General features: G+C 33.8%; 2 protein-coding genes across 2 annotated transcripts in view; both read right to left on the reverse strand.

The window, feature by feature from the left end:
• Positions 1-6,809, reverse strand: part of LOC133184428 (phospholipid phosphatase 1-like) — a 181,299-nt gene extending 174,490 nt beyond the window's left edge. The window contains exon 1 of the mRNA XM_061319500.1: positions 6,793-6,809. The gene's annotated coding sequence lies outside the window, so the exon portion shown is untranslated. The remainder of the gene's footprint in view (positions 1-6,792) is intronic.
• LOC133184419 (lethal(3)malignant brain tumor-like protein 3) lies at positions 799-24,634 on the reverse strand. Its single transcript, XM_061319488.1, has 22 exons — positions 24,620-24,634; positions 23,515-23,723; positions 15,341-15,439; positions 14,946-15,040; positions 14,498-14,665; positions 13,956-14,262; positions 10,786-11,957; positions 9,762-9,936; positions 8,028-8,166; positions 7,708-7,833; positions 7,484-7,562; positions 7,021-7,255; positions 5,856-5,950; positions 5,403-5,631; positions 5,096-5,178; positions 4,753-4,978; positions 4,466-4,562; positions 4,214-4,381; positions 2,577-2,741; positions 2,280-2,353; positions 1,941-2,185; positions 799-1,651 (listed from the first exon to the last, which is right to left on the reverse strand). The coding sequence occupies exons 2-22, from the start codon at positions 23,702-23,704 to the stop codon at positions 1,523-1,525; spliced, it is 4,296 nt and encodes a 1,431-aa protein (XP_061175472.1). The 5' UTR covers positions 23,705-23,723; positions 24,620-24,634; the 3' UTR covers positions 799-1,522.
• Between the last annotated feature and the right edge of the window lie 206 nt (positions 24,635-24,840).

The raw sequence follows: 24,840 nt of genomic DNA on the forward strand, positions 1-24,840 counted from the left end.
TAGTACAGTACATGTACCTCTTTCAACACACAATTTCATCATTATTTTGTATGATTTTTTGTTTGTTTGTTTTGAACATTTATTAACATAGATTGTTGGTGTGGCTTATTGTAAAATCCACTTAAATCTCCGTGAGCAGCAAGATTATAAAAGCAATTCAAGACTCAAAAATTTAGGCTAAACATACAATATTTTGCTGTGATTTCTTAAGCCTTGGATTTAATCTTTATATTTAATGATAAAGAAAATCATAGTAATTGTTATGACAGAACACAGCCAAATACATTTACTTTCTTAACAAAGATTAATTCAAAACATAAAATGAAATATTAGCCAGGGCAATAGATAATTTCAAGCAGCTGGTTGAAATACAGGACAATCTGCTATTATGATGACAATTCCATTTACTTTACAAATACTTGCACACAAATACATGTACCAGAATATAAACTTGGTAGAATCAATCCTTAATATTAAATCAAATAATCTATTCTTTTACTAAATAAATGCACCATATGCACTCTCTGTTTACTACAGATGAACAGATGAATTACTCTCTATTGATCAGAAAAGAAGAGTCTTACAAAACATGTACATGTATACATATAATTGTATATCTAACTTTTCCAGTGTTACAATGGATCTTAACCTTGACAAATTCTTGACTAGTGAGAATATCATAAGCTATGGACAATCTAAATGATAACTTCTATTATTTGTATACTTCTATGTTTATCAGGAATTATTTACTAAAATAAAAATAGATTAAGTGAATGATCAAAACAAATTAGAACAAAAGTATTCCATGATACTGGTAATTTTATATGTAATGAAAGCTGTGAAACATCCAAACATAAAATACAATAAAACTTCATTATTTTGAACTCGATGGGACAAGAAAAAAAAATTGAGATATCCTGGATTCAAGATTTGTGGGTTAAAATACATAAAGAAAAAGTGTTTAGGACTTGTATAACTAACTTTGACATATCCATGGTATTTGAGATACCCATGTTCAATGCAAGATACCAAAGTTCAACTTGATTTGTTACTTAAAAAAATCTATTTATTCATATTTGATGGATACTTACTAATTACCATTAAATTTTCCCATTTAATGAACTATAAACTGAAAAAGGACATCATATCTAGCAAACAATAAACAAATTTGATAGATGATTTTAATCCATTATAAAAACCATATAACCAGGTAATAGAGAACTGCATTACATAGACATGCACTGCCAATTATAATGACAAAATTCTCAAAAAATATACCTCTCATACATAAAGAAATAATTATCTACTGCTGCTTCAAGTTGCATTTTTATCTAATTCTTTAAATAAAAATCTAACTAAATGAACACCTGTAAATATTAACAATTAATGAAAGCAAAAAAAGCACTTTTTAAGCAATACTAAGTCATAACAAAAAAAAATTTACAGAATAGATAGCACAATGAGAGTAAATCAGAATGTTTGATCTGACTCGTATCAACGTTTATCACAATAGAGTTGAGTATCACACATCCAGGGAATTTTTGAACACCATTAGGCTGTTATATATCTTGATTGCCGGCCCTAACTTAATGTTTAAAATCTTGACCAGGTCTGCTTGAGAAATCAACAGGAAAGCCTCTCCATCAATTTGCTGTAAAGATATCAAACAAAAAAGGTAATGCATCAAATATGAATGCCCTATCTTCTCTCAATCAAAAGTTATCACCAACGTTCAATTTTTTTGCCCTATCTTTTCTCATTCAAAATTTATGATCAAGGTTAAAGTTTTTGTGACAGACTGAAAGATGAATGAGATTCAATGTCCCTTGGCTTTTGCAAAAGCTGGGGACAATAAGCAAAATTTTGATACGTCTCCCGAACATGTGGAAGAAGAAAGACAACTTAATCAACTTTTATATTCTGGTTTCTTTATGAATTACCTCCTCTTTGAACGTCTTGTAATGTTCCTCACAGCCAGGGAGAGTTTTGACAAATGCTGCCACTTGTTCGATGTTCCATTTTGCTACATCTGACCCCTTCAACCTATGAACACCTGGCAAAAGCTTAACATGTTGTTCCCAGCAGAGAGAGACATTTGGGTTAGGTGTAGTTGCCATGGCTGACTTGAAGACTGAGTTATGCACCCCATTTTGTAAGGTATCTTGTGGACTAGTGACATCTTGACCTAAAAACAAAAAAGGAAAATAATTATTTAATTTGCTGTATTGTTTATAATGCTGATTAACTAATTTTTCACAGTGAAATTCTCCATTAATTACCTCTTTCCTGTTTATATTTCAGTTTGGGAGTTTTTGGAGGAGGTCCTCTCTCTCCCATATTTAGATAGTAACTCCTTGGGAAAAGATAAAGAAATATTATCAGATTGTTTTAAACATATTTTTAAAAACCAAAAATTCATGTTTTAATTCTGTTGAATATAAATATCAATCTTTTAATTTCAAAATCAATCCCTCCCACAGTCATGCCTCATCCCACATTTCTCTTCTATGTTATCAAGTACAATACATAAGATGTAGCATAAGAATTTACATGAATATGTATCTAGAAAAGCTAACCTTGGTTTACGCCCACGTGTGGACTTTTTGGGGACAGTGTTTTCTGCCACTATTGACTGCTGTAACTGATTGCTCTGAGCTTTAGGACAACCTGACAGTTTGTGATGGGCTGAAAACTTCCCGGTCACATGACCCTGTCCATCACAACCTGGAGTCGGGCATTTTCTACAAACCAATATCCCTCTATGTATAAAACAGTTTTAGTATCTAATAAGTTTCCATTACTCTTTTATAATCAATAAACTTAAACTATGAAAACGGTTCTTGTAAGTTTTTAATATACTATTCCTTTCTAATTGGTATTGATAGACCAAGTATACTTCAAATATTAGAGTGTCAATCAGTGCATTTTTTAATGCAATATACCGTATAACGGGTATTTTCTGCTGTTGGAAATTTTTGCGATTTAACCCCTAAAAGATAGCAAATTAATTTCTGCGTTTTCAATTTCTGCGGTTGCATTATACCGCAAAAAATTATTTACTGGGTATGATCACCAATCTCTAAGAATTATGAGATAGCTGCCATGTTTACGTTTTATAAATTCATTGAGACATATTGATCAAAGTTGCATGAGAACTGGTATTAAGCTATTGAGCTTAATTAACTACTATCTTTCAGTTAGTCTTTGTAAAATTATGTTGAGTCCCAATTGAAATGAATTACTGCAGTATCGGTTCACCCAAACAACAATAAAAAATCTTTATTCTACATTGTAACAAACGTTTTATGTGATCTATTAAAATATTTTAATATATAGATAATTAATGCATCCAAGCCATATTCTAAAAAATACACTTTATAGTTAATTGCCATCAAAATTAATCAGGTGTTTATATTTTAAGCTCAAACAAATGCATAATCAAGTAACCTAAAGTTGACCGTGTACAAACACAGGTGCCATGTGCACTGAGGCATAACTAATCCTGTCAGTCGTCTGCATTGTGTAAAATTCACAAGACATTCAAGCCACTTTGTGTATACAAGCAGTAATTATGGTCTCCAGATAAAACACAACACTGAAAAAAGTGTTAAAGAAAGAAAGAAAAGCTACTATGTGTTGTTTGCAGCTATCAGAGTTTGGACTATTAATTGCGAAATCTCCTTTAGTCATTTACATGTATATCCGTATAAAATGAAGTAGGTACAAGAAAAGATGTTTTTGTATAAACTTATTAAATTAATACTATTTACAGCAACGTTTTAATTCAATATGTTTTGGTAAAATCCTGATATCTATAATCTTCAAATTTCGATGACACCCGAATTTTCTTGCTAACGAGGACATACGCACCACTTATCATACTTGCATGTATAAAATATATATCTGAAGAAGTATTGAAAAATATTTTGCAATTGTAATTTTTGCGGATTTGTCCTATCCGCAAAAATTGGACAACCGTAGAAAATACCGGTTATACGGTACATACATTCAAGTGAACCAGCATGTCATAATCTTAATTGTCATATACATAGGTGTTCAAACAAAATCTTTGAAAAGTGATGAGTTTTGACATTTTTGGAGTCACTTCCTTGGCTGCATGTTTTGCTCAATGTCAAAATGTTTTTGGCAATGATAATTAACTAATTACGAACTATTTAATATCTATTAATTTATTTTCATTACAACTACTGACTTGACAATTTCTGGTGAGTCTGGAGGTTCTGATTTGATCATCCTAGAGTCGACAGGAGAGGACGGTGTTGGGGTTTGGACCACCTCCTCAGCTCGCGTGGATCCCAGACGATCCTGCAGGGTAGACTCCCTGTTCATGTTTAAAGGTGAATAGGGACATCCAAAAGCACTAGCAAAAAATATTGTATTATGAAACCTATTCTACTCAAAATATTAGGAATAAAATAGTCACTTCTTTTATCTTATTTATTACCTGTGATGACCTGTATATTTGGCACCTTTGATGTGTCCTATACCTTTACATCCTGGTATAGGACAGCCAGTGGGTCCTGGGACAAGATCAGCTGGTGCTACAACAACAGTCAGTATTAATATCAGACATGCCACAGAACAAGTTCTTGTTCATTTTCAAGTTTTATCATATGAAATTATTTGGTCGTTGATGTTTTGGGTATTTTAAAATTTCAAAGTAAAATTATTTGGACACTGATTTTAAAATGTTTAAACTTTAAAATTATTTAGCAGTCGATGGATACGTACTGGGTGGGGCGGTAAGTGGATGACCTGTTTTATGACACCAGCCTGGAGGGTGGATGTCAGGGCAGTCGTCTTCCACCCAGTAGTCATAGCACTCATCCCACTCATCAAAGTGGAGCTTCAGGAGATGTCCATCCACCTCTGTCACCGTGGCTACCCGGATCAAAACTGGATTTCTCTTATCCACAGCTTCAATCTTCATACCGACCTCAAAGCCAACAGGGGATTGCTGGTAAAGGAAATGAACAAATTTTATCTTTTAAAATCTTTTTTAATGTTTTAATGATATACACATGTACAATTCCTGATATTCAAATTCTCTTATTTTTTTTTTCAAAATACTCACTGGTTTAAATGCTTTCTCTGGCACAGCCTCTGCCTCATTCCTCTCCAAGTACTCCTGCCAGTTGAAGTGAACATTTTCATATTCTGTAACATAAAATTAAAAGCTTACAATAACATCATGGTTTGACTTTGAATAGTTGATTCTATCTTCTTGAACTAGAAATCTGGCAAAATGCTAAACACAGTCAAATGACTGATGTAACTTGTTTTTTCAACAGAAACATACCACCAGTATAGTTTCATCTTGAAATATTTGATTCTATCTTCTTGAGCTAGAAATCTTGCAAAATTTTTCAACAGAAACATACCACCGGGTGGAGAGAGTGTTTTTCCATTTTCCTCACACCAGCCAACAGGATGAATATTCATGGATGTAATGTCACACCAATAATCATAGGTGTCTTCCCAGCCATCAAAATGGATCAGGATTTTGTTTGCCATCACATCATTAACAGTGGAAGCACAGATTAAATTACTATTCTTCTTGTCAACTGACTCCAACTTCTGGCCCACTTTAAATAAGTGAGGGGGAACAGGCTACAAAGATGGGGATTACATTCTATAAGATATCAATGAATGGAAAAAATACAATGATAAAACAGCACATGGAATAAGAACATCACAGATGGAAAACGCACCTTCAGTGCTTTTCCTGCACTTCTTTGCTAATCAAGGGTTTTTGGTCTGCTTTGCTCCCCATAAACAAAGAGACCAAAACCCCTTGGCTAGCGAAGAGATGGAAAACAAACGAATCCACCTACCTCTTGAGGAAGATTATTAAACAAAGACCTTGGAGCAGCAATTGCCTTTGATAACTTCAGATAGTTGAGCCAATGAAATCCATCAGTGGTAAACCCTGTAGATATAAAAGATACAATAGAATAAAATTCTGACAAGATTAAAAGACATATTAAAGTCATTATAAGATAAACACATAGGTAATCAGAGATTACAGAGCTCACCTCAATGAATGTTGTCTTTAAGTAAGGCAAAGTCCCACACTAAACTAATAATCTAGTAGTGTGCATCCCTAGATGCAACATTTATGTAATTTTGGTCTGATAGGGCTTGTAGTTACTTGGGAATGGACATATCTAAAAACTTTAAACTAGTCACTCATCCAGAAAATGTAAGTCAAATCCAGCATCTGAAGCAAGATTGAGAGTGGTCGTCCCTTGATGCATCATCCATGCAAGTTTGGTACAGATAGGCCTCATAGTTACTTGGAAATGAGATCTGCTCCAAAAACTTTAACCTGGTCACTCATCTGGAAAATGTTGGTCAGATCAAGCATCCCAAGCAAGTCCAGTAGTTTGCATTCTTAGACATATCATTCATGCAAGCTTGGGCTTATAGTTACTTGGAAATGAGATCTGCTCCAAAATTTTAACCTGGTCACTCATCTGGAAAATATAGGTCAGATCCAGCATCTGAAGCAAGTTAAGTAGTGTGCATCCTTAGGTCTATCATCCATGCAAGTTTGGTCAATATAGGACTTATAGTTACTTGGAAATGAGATCTGCTCCAATAACTTTAACCTGGTCACTCATCCAGAAAATGTAGGTCAGATCCAGCATCCGAAGCAAGTTCAGTAGTGTGCACCCTTAGATGTATCATCTATGCAAGTTTGGTCAATATAGGGCCTATAGTTACTTGGAAATGAGACCTGCTCCAAAAACTTTAACCTGCTCCAAAAACATTAACCTGGTCATTCTTTAGCTGAAATTGCAGCATCTGAAACCTTGACTGGTACAATGAACCACACTAGAAGCATCCTCCATACATCTCTGATTGATATAGGGCATAGAAGTACTTGAAAAGAAAACTGCTCCAAAAACTTTAACCTGGGATGCCAACACCCAGGGTATTACCTAAGCTCCCCCAACTTCGTTGAGGTGAGCTAAAAATCAAATACTCATTTCTTACCTTTTGGAGGCTGAAGAGTTCTGTTGTTCTCCTCACACCAACCAACCGGAAACAGAAACCCAGAGTCAGCATTTGTCCAGAAATCATAGCACTCTGAATATCCATCAAAGTGAAGCCTGATTCTAAACCCGCAGATTTCTGCGACAGTTAGAACACAAAACAGGGACTGGTGCTTAGGATCAACCCCCTCAAGTTTCATACCCAGCTTAAAGCCATTCTTATACACCGGAAAGGGCTAAAAAAAAAAAAAGAAAAAAGAAAGATAAACAAAATTTTAAAAATCTGTGATTCATTAATGTAGTATTAAAATAAACAGAAAAAAAAAGATTTTTCATGAAAGATTACAAAATTATTCAAAATTAGCTCATCTTTTTTTTCTGTTTCTTAATTTTAAGAGGTTAGGCAGCCAATATAAATATGTGCTGTAAAATGTCTCTTTTTAAATCAACCTCTGGCAACTTACTTCTTTAAACAATCTTAAAGGAGCACCTTGGGCTTTTGTTCTCTCCAAGTATGAAGCCCAGTTATGTAATTTTGGTTTTCTACCTGAAATTACAAATTAATTTTGAAAGAAAAGAAAGTAGTTAAAATCTTGTTTTCAATTTGAAAATGCACTACATTTTTACACTTAATGCTAGGACAAACAACCAACTGCAACCAAAAACAACTAACTCTACCAAGAGCAACTTGCCTGGTCCAGATTTGACAGGGACCCCATCTTCATCTAGGGTTCCTTTCAACAACATCAGCTTCTTTTTCTTCTTCCACATTTTAGACATAAAATGGCTATGTCCTCCTCTCCCTCTCATTTTTCTTCAAAAGACCATTTTTTTAAATAGAATATTTATCAATTCAAAAAGTCTCACAGAGTATGTATTTTTGTAGCTCTTTTTTTTTTCAAACATAAGAACCTAATAATTGAGAACTGTATAGCTTCACTTCTCTTCAGGTGGAGTAAAAATACACAGATTAGTGATTTTAAGAGTTTAGTTGTAAAAATGACCTACTTGGTAGTGAAGGTTGTAGCACAGGATTGGCTACAAAATCGACCAGATTTACAGAATTCACTAGCAAACCCAAACTCTCCACAGTTCATACACTGACAAACTTCATCTCTTACTTCTCCACTGGCATCAGGTAATTTATCTAGGAATAATAAAAAAAAAATGTTTGTTTTAGCTTTTTGCTTCTCTTGGCATCAAGCAAATTGACTTGCAACACTTTAAAGTATGAAATTATTACAGAAACTAGAAATATGTCCATAGGACATGAATGCCCCGCCAAGGGTATATTAGTAATGCAACATTTTAACACAAATTGAGAAAAGTGAGGTCAAGGTCAAAGGAAAGGTCAAGGTCAAAAAATATTGCTGCAGTTGAATAGCTTACATCAGTATGTATCAGCATATGACATTTGATTCAGAAACTAATTTAAGAAAAGTGAGGTCAAGATCAAAGGAAAGATCAAGATCAAAAAATGTTGATGTAGTTGAAAAGGTTACATCAGTATGTATTAGCATATGAAGTTTGATGAAAATATTATGAATGGTTTCTTTAAAACTGAGCTAAACACTAATTTAAGAAAAGTGAGTTCAAGGTCAAAGGAAAGGTCATGGTCAAAAAATATTGATGCAGTTGAATAGCTCTCATCAGTATGTATCAGCATATGAAGTTTGACACTAATTTAAGAAAAGTGAGGTCAAGGTCAAAAAATGTTGATGCAGTTGAAAAGGTTAAATCAGTATGTATTAGCATATGAAGTTTGATGAAAATATTATGAATGGTTTCTTTAAAACTGAGCTAAACACTAATTTAAGAAAAGTGAGTTCAAGGTCAAAGGAAAGGTCAAGGTCAAAAAATATTGATGCAGTTGAATAGCTCTCATCAGTATGTATCAGCATATGAAGTTTGACACTAATTTAAGAAAAGTGAGGTCAAGGTCAAAGGAAAGGTCAAGGTCAAAAAACTTTGCTGCAGTTGAATAGCTCTCATCAGTATGTATCAGCATATGAAGTTTGATAACACTATCTTGAATGGTATCTTTAAAACTGAGCTAAAAACTTATTTAAGAAAAGTGAGGTCAAGGTCAAAGGAAAGGTCAAGGTAAAAAATATTGATGCAGTTGAATAGCTCTCATCAGTATGTATCAGCATATGAAGTTTGTTAAAAATATCTTGAATGGTTTCATTAAAACAGAGCTAAACATTAATTTAAGAAAAGTGAGGTCAAGGTCAAAATAAAGGTCAAGGTCAAAAAAATGTTGATGCAATTGAATAGCTTACATCAGTATGTATCAACATATGAAGTTTGATTACACTATCTTGAATGGTATCTTTAAAACTGAGCTAAACACTAATTTAAGAAAAGTGAGGTCAAGGTCAAAGGAAAGGTCAAGGTCAAAAAATGTTGATGCAGTTGCATAGCCCTCATCAATATCTATCAGCATATGAAGTTTGATAAAAATATCTTGGATAGTTTCTTTGAAACTGAGCTTTGAACAGAGCTAAACGCAAAGTGTGACGGAAGGACAGACGGAAGGACAGAAGGGCGGAAGGACGGACATGACAAACACTATATGCCCCGGCCATATTCATGGCGGGGCATAAAAAGTCAGTTCCCATATAAAGGAAAGCTTGTTGCCATATGTGCAATCATCAATTTTTGATGCTATGCTTTAAAGTGATGCTTGCTGAAAAGGAAATGTAAACAAAAAAGCATACAAGGAAAACCAACAAAGCATACCATCTTTTTTCCTTCCCCCAGATTTTGTCTCTGTGTCACCACTACACCCTGGAGTGGCCTCTGTTTCCTTCTCTTTTGTTTCAGAGTCATCCATTTCAGTGCTGGAGTCCAGAGTCTCATTACATTCCAGCTCATCTGTTATCACTTCTAAAGCTCCAAACTCATTCATCTTAAACTGAAAACAATATACACACTTAAAAAATAATACGTAAATTGAAAATTGTAAATCATCACTGGTATTCACCGTTTTTGTAACTCCGGTGTTTATGAAAATTAAAAGAAAAGAACTAGGTTCACTTTATCCATAAAATGGCCCTGCCCATTTACCAATTAACTGACCAAGTCCCATTGTCCCATTTCAAACATCAATATAAAGAAGAGACTAAGTGCTTTCATTTCCTTTAAAAAAGTTTCCTATGAAAGTCTAGGTATTGAAAAACAGGCTTTGTGAAATTGCAATGTTCTTGAATTTTGAAGAAAATTGGTGTATTCATCTACCTTCAGCAAAGAATTAAAATATGAGCCAAAAGTCAATCCAAAAAATTAAAACACAGATTATAATCTTCTGAAACAGTTCTTTCATTATGTAATTGAACATTTTGGATAAGAGGTTGGGGTCTTTATGCAAATTATTGAAATAAAAATCTAAACTTTTGGGCCATATATGAGGAAAATTTAAGATTTAGGATTATGATGCAATTTATGACTTCATAATACATGGAATAGCAAGAAAATTATGTAATTTTTAATAGATATGCAGTCGCCAAGGGTTCACGTGAAATCTAAATAAATGTATTTTCAACTAAAACTGAGAAGTTTTGATTTTTCAGAAGTTCAAAGGGGAAAAAAAAAAACAAACCCTGAGTGAACCTTGTTTTTAAGAAACTTGATATCTCTTTATTAAACTCCTGTTTTCACTAAATCTCAAGATACCTCAATGTAAGGTAATGGTTCCTCAATGTTCTCCCCAGACTTGTAAACAATGGTACAGAAATACATAATGCATCACAAACAGATGGCTTACTTTAAGACTGCTGCCCTCGAGCTCCCCCACTCCATCCTTCCAGTCCATGGCCCCCACAGGATCAAAGTCCTCCTTCTCTTTCTCAGATCTCTTGCACTCTTTCTCTTTTTCAGATCTTTTGCCCTCAACCTCCTTCTCAGATCTCTTGCCCTCAACCTCCTTTTTCTCCTCTTGTTTTGAGGAGCTACCATCCTTTGGTGTATCTCCTTCCTCAGCCTTTGCCTCCTGTTTGACCTCTGCTGTAAATTTATCCTTCTCTGTGACCTCTGGTTTAGCTTTTTCACTTGCTTTTGTTTCTTTCTTTTCTTTTGGTTTCTTTTTCAAATCATCCTCCAAAGTCTGCACTGTAAGAGGTACCAGGCTTTTATTCTCCTCTTTTTCTGATGATTTCTCCTCCTTCTCTTTTTCTTTTTGAGTATCACTTGTCTTCTTCTTTGTCTGAGATTCACTTTTCAAAGACTTTTTCTCCTTCAAAGAATCTACATCAGCCAAGAAATTTGGCATATTATCCATTGCACTTGTTTCTGTGACCTTTTTTCTCTCAGATTCCTTATTGCTTTCTCCCTGCTTAACACCTTCCTGCTTATTTTCCTCTGTTACTTCACTTTTTTCTGAAGTGTCCATTTCCTCATTCTGACTACCCTGTTTGGACACCTGTTGGATGTTACCAGGATCTTGTTGGGATTCACTTGGTGTAGAGACATTTATTTTGCTAACATTTGGAGCTGGACTTCTCATCAATAATGGTGCACTGGTTGAAGCAGTCATTTGAAATGGCACAGTCATCACTCCAACTTTTGTTAATGCATTAGGAATGATGTGGGTAAATCTCGGGGTAGTTAATGTTCCCACCTGTGTCATTGCTGCAGGCTGAACATGAAAATGACTGCCTTTTTGTACAACAGGGATGGCAGAAGCCATTGATGTGGGAGACTGAGTGGATACTGCCACTGTGGTTGGCTTGGCTGGTAGCCCATTCTGTTGTGGTGTACCTACACTGGCTGTGGTTGTTTGGGATGGCAGATGTTTTGTACCTGTGATAACTTTATCTTTGGCATCTTGTTTTGACAAGTTTGTGGTGTCTGTTGCTACACTCCCTTGAATGCGAATTTTTGTTGGCAAAGCATTGGCAATGTTGCTGTTGGGTGTCATGCTGATAGGGGATACCGGTACTTCAATGTCAAAAATAAAAATTGTTATAGTTCATTTCAAAGAATAAAACTGCTTAAAATAAATGAAAGAAAAAGTGGGTAAGCTCACATACCCAACAATCTCATATTGCTCGACAGTGCTACACATAAAATAAGGTATGGCAATGCTATGTACTAAATACATAAAAAAATTATACACCCTCCCTTTAAACTTTTCCAGATGTTTGTGAAAATCCTAGATAAAAATCAGAATACCCTTTGAATATGCATTAGTGATGGGACATCAGTCAATTTTCATAATCGATCATCGGTTGGAATCGGTTACTGCTTCCGATGCGATTTTACCGATTATAATCGGATTTCATAGTTTTGTATACAAAAAGCAGACTATTACAATTATTTCATATTATTTCTCTACCATGAATACATAAAATGTATGATATATTATTTTCTTTGTTGTTTTGCTTCTTTTACACTTTCTAGGCCTAAAAAATCATGTTTGTTTCCTGTAATATTCCCAAAAAATCAAAGGTCGGTAGGTCGGGATATTTAAAAATTATTATTATTATTATTATATGAATAATGGAGTCAAGCATCCCGGGACTGATTTATCCAGATGTAATATTTACAGTGGCTGCCTAGCGGCAGAAAACGAACTTCAAAAAGTTGTGGGGGAAATTGATTACTCTATATATTTAAGGTAAATGTTGACTAAGTTGCATATTTTATATCTCAAATAAAAGATACAATAAATATTTTTTGAATAATAAAAAAAAATCAGCCGATTGATCAAACCAAAGAGCAAACACAGATTTGGCAGAAAAAAATCCACCCGGGGTAAATTTAATGGGTCGGTGGGGTTACAGGAAACAAACATAATGTTTTTAGGCCCTATATATGCACCTTTTGGTTCTTAATCACTTCTGCTCGTGCTAGTTGGCTAGTATCAGATGCAGACGCCATTTTCTTTCATTAAGAAGAAATAAATTTTAAACCAGAAATGGATAATTCCGGAATGTATTGTATTAGAGGTATGTTTCCAATGATCGATTATGAAAAATTATAATCGATCATCGGAATCGGTAGCATTTTTTCGTCGACAATCGATGTTTTCTGATTATTGGTACAACACTAATATGCATATCTACACAGTATGTCCATATTAACTACAGAGTTACATGAAAGTCTGTTGAGCAGTTTCGGAGGAGTTGCACTGACAAACTGTTTCAATAGTACATTGAATTTTGCTCAAATTTCCTTGCAACAATCTTCTTAAAAAGAGGCAGTAGTCCCAGAAAAAAAAAAAACTGAATCAGAATTTCCTGCAAATACACATATCTACACAGTATGTCCTTATTAACTGAAAAACTTCATGAAATTCTTTTCAGCAGTGTAAGAGGAGGAGTTGCATGGACAAGAATAGGATTGACGGACGACAAACGTCTGAGTTCAAAGGGGCATAACTCTCAGAAAAAATAAATTGAATGAAATTTTTTTGCAAATATGCACATCTCCACTATATGTCCTTATTAACTACAAAGTAATAGAGGAAAAACACAAGGATTTGGGCAAAATGCCGAATTCCCTTCCTAATAACAATGTTGGTAAAAGACTGCTCTCAGTAAAATCTCTTCTATTATATTCCATATACATGTAAGATTTACATGTCTACACAATAATAAAGTGATTGATATGTATACCATGAAGGAATTCTCTAAAACTCTTTAGTTCTTAATTTTGAACTCAATATTTTCAGATATTTTTATTTTTATTTGTAATATTACTTTATATTTAATCTCTTGGAACCATTGGCAACAAAATTTGACAATAGAAATTTCTAAATCTTACTAATGGCTAATGTCTTACTGCCTGCTGCAACAACATATCAAATTTGAATTTAATAGGACTGCCATTAAGTTATATGAAAAAAAATGTGGATGGACAGAGAGACAGGGTGATTACTAAAGGGCACCTGCCAAATCTTTTTTGAACTTAATAGCAAACTTCAGAAAAATTTACCTGGAAATCTCTTCAATGCTGTCATTGTGGTGACCGGAGTCTGTTGCTGGGCCAGAGAGGCAGATTGGGCCAACATAGCAACTGGTTTTCCACCTACATTGTGGATGTGAGAAATGTGGATTTGCTGGTTGGGGATCAGGCTTTTCCCTACATTCAGTGGTTTCACTTGGAAGTTCTGCTGAGGAAGCATTTTGGATACCATCTGAGGTCTCAATTGACCTTGGGCAGTTTGAAGGACATTGCTGGGCTGGCTTACTGATGCCTGTGAGTACTGAGCTAAGGTCACAGGTCCCAATGTTATCTGACCCTGAAAATTTATTTGTTGACATGTTATTGCACAGATAATTTTGTAACTTAATAAAAAGGTGCATGAAAATTCTAGATATTTATTTCATCTTTTTGAATAAAATCATTTCAATACTTCTTTAGGTAATTTATTTGACAGTCATTAATTGTTCTATTACATACAAGGAGAAATAACCGATGCAAAATTCCTCTTGTAAGCTTATACATTTACGAGACCATATTTGGGAATGTCTTACAGATTTTAAGTTTTGCTGCTGGAGTGGTAGAGGGGCTGGTAGTATGTTGGTTTGTCCTGCACCTTTGGACTGCAGGGCCTGAAGTGTTTGTAATGGTAAGGCCTGCTGTGGTACAAGAGTCATGGTTCCTGGTTTGACGGTGACTGACGTACCTGGTGCTTGGGATCCCTACACACATTTGCACAACAGAAAACTATTTTCATACACTTTTTTCTTTTCATTATGTCAAGAGAATATATATATATATATATATATATATATATATATATATATATATATATATATATATATATATATATATATATATACATATATATATATATATATATATATATATATATATATATATATATATATATATATATATATATTCATATTATATATACATGTATATACCTCTAAAAGATTTTATCTTGAAATTAATCTAATGTGTTACACCATTTCTTACCGTTATATTTTGAGCAAAATAAGTGACAGGGTTAGCTCCCCTAAGCTGAACATTTTGACTCTGTAGCTTCATACCAGCTGGATTCACTGGTAATCCTAAAAAAAAATACCATAAACTTTTACACTCAAATATTTTTTTCCCTACCCCCATACAATTAAAACAGTGATACAAAATCTTCAAATTTTCTACTGACATATAGATTGTGCAGTTAAATAAAATGCTGGTGGTGTTTTTTTTTTTGAGCAATGAAATTTTGTTAGGATGCAGAGGAAGGGGAGGAAATAAAATAAAGTATATAAAAGTAAGCATGCATGACATGAAGACAGAAGTCTAAAATGCTTTGGAATTGAAAAGAAAAGAACCACAAAAAATTAAAAGCGAGATGAAATTATTACCCTTGACCACTGACATGGTTCCTGGTTGAAGGCCTGATGTTGGCTTCAAAGAGCCAATCTGGGGTTGTTCCAACTCAGCTGGTTTCACATTGAAAACACCTGTACAAGTGAATTCATGCATGAAGGTAAAGGCTTTCAAAGATTGAATTTCTAGGTCCAAAATCCCCCTGAATCAGTCAGATTGTATTCTAAGACCATTAAAATGTGTATAAAAAGAAGTTGCCTTTGATGAAATGCAGATAGGATATGATATGATGCATGCATAAATTTATATACATATAAGTACAAATGTATCAGTCAAAGGCTGAATAAATTACTTAATTAACGACAATGCTAATTATATAATGTATATTATCTCACATTGAAAAAAAATTCGCTTTTTATACTAATACATGTATAAAAAACTAAAATTTATTAAACAATTCCAGAAAACATCTTTATCCTTTTAAACAGGACTGCATTAGGAAGTAAAGTCTCTGAAATTATATTCTATTTATGTACATCAGAAAAGAGCAACCAATAGGAGGGCTTTTTCCACAGCTGCATTAAATGACACTTTTTATTTATTTTATGGATATGTAACACGCCAGTATGTCACCTACATCAGCTACTCATATTAATTTTTTATAGATTAAGGACAATTAATACAAAAACAAATTATGCTTGGATTGATATAATAGTTGAACTTAGTTATCTCAAACACAGATATCTTGAATACCAGGGATATGGCAAAGTGTTTGGCAGTCCTAACCACTTTTTCCTTACATTTTACCCTCGATATCTCAAAGTTTAATCTTTGTCCTGTCGAGTTCAAGATAAGGAGGTTTGACTGTGAATTTCTAAATTATTAGGAAATTAATTGTGAACTTTCTTTGATGTTCAAAAGTCTACCTTTTTGTCACCAACCTAAAATCTATACTACTTTTTATCACTTTACAGGACATTGATATAAAAATATGTATGAAAAATGAAAATCTATGTTGCCTAATTTTCACTTGTATAAACATAAGTTCAACAGTATCTGTCTGGCATCAGGTAACTTTAAGGACACACACAACGTACCTTACCTGCTGATAATTTTTCAAGATATTCTTAATTTAAGATTATAATGCCATTAGATGTTCGTAGACAAAAATTCAGTATGCATTACCAGGGGTTTTGAAAAGATATCAGTTGATGAAAATTCCTGTATAATTCAAAGAAAAGTATACCAAAAATACTAAACATATATTCTAAATGTTTTGTTTATCCAAACTTGTTTTAGAAGAAGTGTACAGCAGCATGTATAGACATTAAAATTTAGCACACAGTTCCTTTAGGTATTGGAACTCTTCAACTCCAGGGAAAAAGAAAATAAAGTTCAAACTATGTTGCGTATGTCCTTAATTAGTGAAAAAAAAAAACCCAGAAACTTGAATCAATATTACATTGGAATGGTTGCATGAAATTGAATTTTGTGGCAGTCTGTTATTTTTTAGATATTTTTTTAATTTTAAATTCCATGTGATTTATTGTGGCACTGTTTTTTTTTTTATTCAGAATTTTTTTTTTAAATTTCATGTAAAACCTTGAATCCCTTATAATTGTGGTCTTATCCTATACCCATGGGGAATGGTTTGAAATGAAAAAAAAACTTAAAATAACACTGTATGAGGATGCTCTCACTCAACTCTGTGTCCCTGCTGTTCCCCATAAGGAGATTCATCTTTCTTTTTTTCTTTACAATCCTATAATCCTATGTAAAACTTGGGCCTCCTACTGTGGACCATTCCAGGCCCCACCCCCACCCCGTCCAAGATTAATTATGAATCTAATTTAATAAATGTCATTGCTGGGGAAACTTTTATTTTTGTCTCTTTTTTGAGAAAAAAATCTTTTAATGACCCCAGCATATTTTTGCTATCAATTTGCTGCTTAAGAATAGGGTCCATCCCCTCTGTTAAAAAAAAAACAAAACAAAAACAAGAGGCCCAAGGGCCTTAACGGTCACCTGAGTATGATACAACAATTTAAAGGATGCACAGAGTATAATATGAACTAAAAGGTGAAACTTTGTTGCCAAAAAGCAAGAAAAATAGGGTGATCATGATCAACAAAATAATTGGTCTTAATATTCATTAACAGTTTATAAATTATGTTCTATAAATCTGATCCCCATTTATCACTATCACCATACAGTATATTAACAAATTATCAATGCTTCTGTACTATTTTAATCCTTTGTTGAAATTTCTTACATTGGCCTCTCTTGGTCCTTGATGAACATTTAATAAGACAAGTTATTTTTGTCTCATTTTTATTTATCTACTACTTACAAGTCTATCTGATCATTAAAACTATGAAAGTACTTTTTGTATTACACAATAAAAGTTTTTGCATAATTATCTTATTCTATTTACCTTTCAAGTACATTATTTACAGTGATAAATTATCAAAAGTAAATGGCAAAGGGGAATAACTCTTCTCAGTAGAATACAAAATAATAGAGCCCTGGCCAGGACCAAATGGTCCAGATGTTCAAAAATCTGGTAAAAATAATCTTCCTTATTAAAACTTTTACTCTTTTTGCCTCTGATATGCCCAGGTGCAGAGAAGATTTTTAAAGAAATAATGCATTTTTACTACAGATTCACTATATTATCAATAGAGCCCCCCCCCCCCCCCCAACACCAGAGCTTCTGACCCTGGGACCATAAGTTTGCTCATCATAACTAATCACTTTGTTTATCTGCTTAACACCAAGGAGCAAACAGGATTATTTAATAGAATTAATGCATTTTTACTATATTATCAAGAGCCCCACCCTCACACCAGCACATCTGACCCAGGGGTCATGAAATTCACTACTCTGGAAGAAGCACTCTTGCTCGTCATAACTATACACTTAGCTTCATTGCTTTTTTAACCAGAAGCAGAAAGGAATATTTTCAAATAAATTTTGCTTTTTCACTTTATAATCAATAGAAGCCACCCCCCCCCCCCCCCCCCCGAGAACCCTTAAATATGGGGTCATAAAATTCACAATTTTGGAAGAGGCATCCTTGCCTATCATAACAATGTACTTAGTTTGTTTAAACAATACCCAGGGGCAGAGAAGAAGATTTTCAAAGAAATAATTCACCTTCACTACAGGATCTATATAGCCCCACCCTAGCACCAGAACTCCTGTCCCCGGGGCCATGAATTTCACAATTTTGGAAGAGGCATCATTGCTTATCATAACAATGTACTTAGTTTGTTTGAATAATACCCAGGGGCAGAGAAAAAGATTTTTAAAGAATTAAAACATTTTCACATTAAATCAATAGAGCCCCGCTCTAACACCAGAACCCCTGATCCAGGAGCCACGAATTTCACAATTTTGGAAGAGGCATCCTTGCTTATCAAAACTATGTATTTAATTTGTTTCAATAATACCCAGGAGCAGAGAAGTAGATTTTCAAAGAATTAAGGCATTTTCACTACATAATCAATAGAGCCCCGCCCTAACACCAGAACCCCTGCCCCTGGGGCCATAAAATTCATAATTTTGAAAGAGGCACTCTTGCTCATCATAACTATGTACTTAGTTACTTTATTTAATACCCAGGAGCAGAGAAGAAGATTTTCAAAGAATTAGTGCATTTTCACTACATAATCAATAGAGCCCCACCCTAACACCAGAACCCCTGCCCCTGGGGCCATGAAATTCATAATTTTGAAAGAGGCACTCTTGCTCATCATAACTATGTACTTAGTTACTTTATTTAATACCCAGGAGCAGAGAAGAAGATTTTCAAAGAATTAATGCATTTTCACTACATAATCAATAGAGCCCCGCCCTAACACCAGAACCCCTGACCCTGGGGCCATGAAATTCACAATTCTGGAAGAGGCACTCTTGCTCATCATAACTATGTACTTAGTTTCTTTATTTAATACCCAGGAGCAGAGAAGAAGACTTTCAATGAATTAATGCATTTTCACTATATAATCAATAGAGCCCCGCCCTTACACCAGAACCCCTGCCCCTGGGGCCATGAAATTCACAATTTTGAAAGAGGCACTCTTGCTCATCCTAACTATGTACTTAGTTACTTTATTTAATACCCAGGAGCAGAGAAGAAGATTTTCAAAGAACTAATGCATTTTCACTATATAATCAATAGAGCCCCGCCCTAACACCAAAACCCCTGACCCTGGGGCCATGAATTTCACAATTTTGGAAGAGGCACTCTTACTCATCATAACTATATACTTAATTAGTTTATTTAATACCCAGAAGCAGAGAAGAAGATTTTCAAAGAAATAATGCACTTTCACTATATAATCTATATAGCCCCTCCCTAGCACCAGAACCCCTGACCCTGGGGCCATGAATTTCACAATTTTGGTAGAGGGGTCAATGCTTATTACAATCATACCAACAGTTTGACTGCTTGATGTCCAGGAGTAAAGAAGAAGATTTTTAAAGATTGCATTAATTTTGGTGGTTTTAGCCCCACAAGAAAATTTTGCAGACAGGCCACAGAGAGAAGGTGAATAATGGACAAACTCAACATAGCTCACTTAAGTCTCTGGCCCAAGCAAACTGAAACTAATTTCAAAATAAAACACACACCTTTTTATTTCAAGTTTATCATGTGAAGAATCTTTCTACCATCACTGAAAAATTTCAGTCTTGTCTGGGGGTGTTTAATTGGAAGAAGACAAGATTCTATGCCCCAAATGTCCCCCTTTTACAATCCTAACTGAACATCAAAATCACTCCATTGATGTGACTGTATCAGATTATTCTATTTTAAGTTACCAAGGTAATATTGATTATCATAAAAAAAAGATGTAAAGAGTTATGTACCTTGGTGTAGACTACTTGTGTACCAAGTTTCATTGAAATTTGATCAAAGCAATAGAAGGTGTAGCTTTTTAAAAGAATCTGGCCAGTTTGAAATTCAGTAATAAAGTTAACAACATTTATGAAAATTTAATTGTAAAAAAAAAATTAAAAGCTTAAATATCTTGACATCTCATAGGATAAGATTGATTGATTGTTGCTTTATGTCCCTTTTGAGACTTTTCACTCATATGAAAAGTCACCAAATACTGGTTTCAAAATATGATCAAATGTTTGTGCTTTCAAAATGTATAGATAACATTGAATAGTGTATACAAATATCAAAATTTTAGCAAGGAGCATAAAACTACAATCAAAAGGGTCCGAATTAAGCTGGCTCCTCTAGAAGTAAACAAACATGAAGGCTTTCAAAAAATCTAACATATTTTTTAAAGATAAAGAGTTGATTTAAGAACTAAAAGGATTCACTCTAATTTTATTCCATCAATACAACTATATCAATCAATACATAAGCATTGCTTCTTCATAACTTGAACGTAATTTTAGTTTACGCAACGTCCTCAGATTTCTCATCAAAAATTACATCTTCAGCTTGTTTAAAATTCATTCATAGCCATTAAGTATATAATGGTTTACTTGTTTTGACAATAGTTATAAATTAGAAACTTGAAAATAAAATTTCAAATTTTGTAAAATGTTATTTATACAAGTTTTGTTTTAAGAAGTAACCATTTTTGTCCAAGATTTACTGTAATATGCAATGAACTTTGTCTAGTGGGGACAATTACCACAGTGACTAAGTGCTAAGGTACAGCAAATTCCTACGTGATCTTTATATGCTCACTCCCGTAAAAATCAATAAACACTAAACAGAATTATGTGACTCGGTGTGTACCAAGTTTTCTTCAAATTAAACCAAAAAAAGAAGAGTTATGAAGAAAATAATTCAACAGAATTCCTTTTATTCTCAGAAACCATCGCAACACCATTTATTGAAGTTGGGAATTATGTAAATTTATGTACCTAGTCCACCTGTGTACGAAATTTTACTGAGTTTGACAAAAACTGTAGAAGTAGTTGACAGAAATGTCTGTATTTAGTAAAATGGCAACATGGTTTATTGAAATAAAAAACAAATCAATGGAATTATAAATCTCAGTCATGTCTATTTGTATACCAATAACCATGTTCTACTTAAACTGGATAAACACTGTAAGAAGATTAGAATGTAGAAAAATTATTCACCGATCAAAAAAAAAAATTTGAATGTAGAAAAACTATTCACCGATCAAAAAAAAAAAAATTAGAATGTAGAAAAACTATTCACCGATCAACCCCCCCCCCCCCCCCCAAAACCAAAAAAAAACAAAAAAACAAAAACAAGAGGCCCATGGGCCACATCGCTCACCTGAGTAACTTTGGCCATGCTGTTCATTACCAGACTTCCCCCCTTGTAATACCTATTGTGGCCCCGCCCTACCACCGGGGGTCATGATTTGAACAATTTAGAATCTACACTACCCCAGGATACTTCCACATAAGTTTTGGCTTTTCTGGCTCAGTGGTTCTTGAGAAGAAGATTTTTAAAGATTTTTCCTATATATTTCAATGCAAAACTTGTATTCCCTATTGTGGCCCTGCCCTACCCCCGGGGGTCATGATTTGAACAATTTAGAATCTACACTACCTCAGGATGCTTCCACATAAGTTTTGGCTTTTCTGGCTCAGTGGTTCTTGAGAAGAAGATTTTTAAAGATTTTTCCTATATATTTCAATGCAAAACTTGTATTCCCTATTGTGGCCCTGCCCTAACCCCGGGGGTCATGATTTGAACAATTTAGAATCTACACTACCCCAGGATGCTTCCACATAAGTTTTGGCTTTTCTGGCTCAGTGGTTCTTGAGAAGAAGATTTTTAAAGATTTTTCCTACATATTTCAATGCAAAACTTGTATTCCCTATTGTGGCCCTGCCCTAACCCCGGGGGTCATGATTTAAACATTTCAGAATCTACACTGCCCCAGGATGCTTCCACATAAGTTTCAGCTTTTCTGGCTCAGTGGTTCTTGAGAAGAAGATTTTAAAAGATTTTTCCTATATATTTCAATGTAAAACTTGGATTCCCTATTGTGGCCCCGCCCTACCACCGGGGGTCATGATTTGAAAAATTCAGAATCTACACTATCCCAGGATGCTTCCACATAAGTTTCAGCTTTTCTGGCTCAGTGGTTCTTGAGAAGAAGATTTTTAAAGATTTTTCCTATATATTTCAATGTAAAACTTGGATTCCCTATTGTGGCCCCGCCCTACCACCGGGGGTCATGATTTTAACAATTTAGAATCTACACTATCTCAGGATGCTTCCACAAAAGTTTCAGCTTTTCTGGCTCAGTGGTTCTTGAGAAAAAGATTTTTTAATGACCCCACCTTATTTTTGTCTTTTCTTCATTATCTCCCCTTGTAAGGAGACTTGGCCCTTTATTTTAACAATTTAAACTCCCCTTCACCCAAGGGTACTTTGTACCAAGTTTGGTTAAAATTGGCCCAGTGGTTCTTGAGAAGAAGTTGAAAATGTGAAAAGTTTACAGACGGACGGACGGACGACGGACAACGGGTGATCAGAAAAGCTCACTTGAGCTTTTAGCTAAGGTGAGCTAAAAAGCTACGTGGAAAATGGACTCTGTATCATTGATTAAGCTTTTCTTGTCTTACACAACCAGAGCTGAATGTGCAAAATCATGGTGCATATCTGATAATCACTTTTAGTAATAGGAAAGTGTGGTCAAGTGGTTTGATAGACGTCACCCTTGTATATAGACAGTAAGAATCCTATTGTGGTCATTTGATATGACATTTCATTTTTCTTCAAACATTTATTGTCCAACCAGCTGTATTAGTTTAAATAGGGGTCCAACCTACTAAGGACCTGTATACATTTCACTGGGAGGTTATTTTCATGGTCTGTCACCATTTACCATTGAAACTATGTTTATTACTTAATGCCCAAGAGGTGTCATATTTATTATAGTACAAATCACTGATGTAATATATATCTTTTCTAGGGGAAAATAAACTATTCTGTAATAACCATGGATGAATTCATAACAAAAAATAATGTTTCTTCTATGAAAAAGTTAAAATGTTCTTAAACATCATTGTCTTGATGTTAAGAATTTTACTGCAACAAAAGATAAGTTTTGATACTCCATGAGAGAGCTTTTGTTGATGTCTTCTTCTTTTTTTTTGTTTTTGAATAAAGACTATACCAGGGCCATGCAATTCATATGTTAGTAGTGTCAAACAGTAGCTCAAAGGAAATATTTAAAACTTTAAAGCTTACCATTTGAAAATGTAACACTGATAACTGAACCTTGCTGCAAATTGTTATTGCTAGTGACACTGGTCGTCATCAAGGTCACCGGGGTTGCTATGGTAACAGATGTAAAAGGAATGTTTTCACTGGCTGTGACATCTTGCTTTGGCTTTTTAGTGGGTGGTGGATTACCATCCACATTCTGTTGTGAACTCATTTGAATTTTTTAAGAAATCCTGTGAAAATAATTATATAATTAAAACTGAGTAAATTCTAACTATTAAATAAACATTTTTTTTTTACAATGATGCGAAGTTTTTTTTTTAAAGTCATATGTCTTTTTCATGAAAGTCTTGTTCTACAGATTAAAATTTAAAAATATTTTAAAATTCTCAATATATAATAAGAAAATTGACAATTATATATCCAAAAAGTTAACTGAAAAAAACCTTTTTAGGTTCACATATATATCTGTAAAAATCTGCTGACATACAAAAGAGGAAGTTTTTTCTTATTTTTTTCTTTCCTTTTTTTTTTTAAATGAACATATACCATTTATTAAATCCCCTAATTTTCATGATTATATAAAAATGTAGAATAATCAAATAAGTTTTGTTTTTATATAATAAATAAGTTTATAAAATATTCCATGCTGATAAACGTCCCCAAGTGAAAAATTTTAATGTGAAAAATATGCGGATCTAAAGTTTCGTGTTCAATGCCTCGTTTTGGAGAGGAGATTTTATATGCATGACACAGTTCATAATCTACAACAAATATTATACAAAGTAACTTATTGTAAAACCTACGACAAAGTTGAAGTTGTAAATTATGAGACTGCTAAAATAACTAAAAGTTTTTCTATTAGTGCTATTTAAAACTTCCTGCATAATGTTTTAGTTAAGAAACACTGTTATTTTCGATGTCCTATTTCACTTGGAACAGCTCTACAAAACGAAAACGCGATAGTCATATTTCAAAAACATAGTAAAAACAACATGAAAATTAACTTATCTTCCATAAAAACTGTTGTATTAACGAGAACAAATATTTTTCTATTTGTTGAAACTTAAAGTTATGCATACCAAGGCGTTTTCAAAGTGTAAAACACAAAAATTGTAGTATAAAATACCTAAGTTTAGAACGCCATTGCGAGGAGCGCCTGACGGCGGGAGGAAAACATATTCGCTTAAAAGTCCATTCGGATGTTCTCTGAAATTATCGGCAACTTTTATTAGCTAATTTTAGATCGGATAAATTCGTAAATTATAATAATTTAATCCCACTTTAATTTTTTCCATATACATACAAAAAATATATACTTTTTATGATTTCATTGTGAAAATAATTTAA

Source organism: Saccostrea echinata, unplaced genomic scaffold (genome assembly GCF_033153115.1).
Source record: "Saccostrea echinata isolate AGI-Se365-2 ecotype Australia unplaced genomic scaffold, CSIRO_AGI_Sech_v1 ptg000010l, whole genome shotgun sequence".
In the NCBI taxonomy this organism is placed as follows: domain Eukaryota; kingdom Metazoa; phylum Mollusca; class Bivalvia; order Ostreida; family Ostreidae; genus Saccostrea; species Saccostrea echinata.

Bases quoted from the DNA above. Each gene is read 5' to 3' on its own strand.
- LOC133184419 (XM_061319488.1), bottom strand. From the start codon at position 23,704: ATGAGTTCACAACAGAATGTGGATGGTAATCCACCACCCACTAAAAAG. The intron at 5,179-5,402 runs GTATGTTTCTGT...TTTATGTTACAG, and splicing joins AACACTCTCTCCACCCGGTG to AATATGAAAATGTTCACTTC. The intron at 4,563-4,752 runs GTACGTATCCAT...CTGTTGTTGTAG, and splicing joins TCCACTTACCGCCCCACCCA to CACCAGCTGATCTTGTCCCA.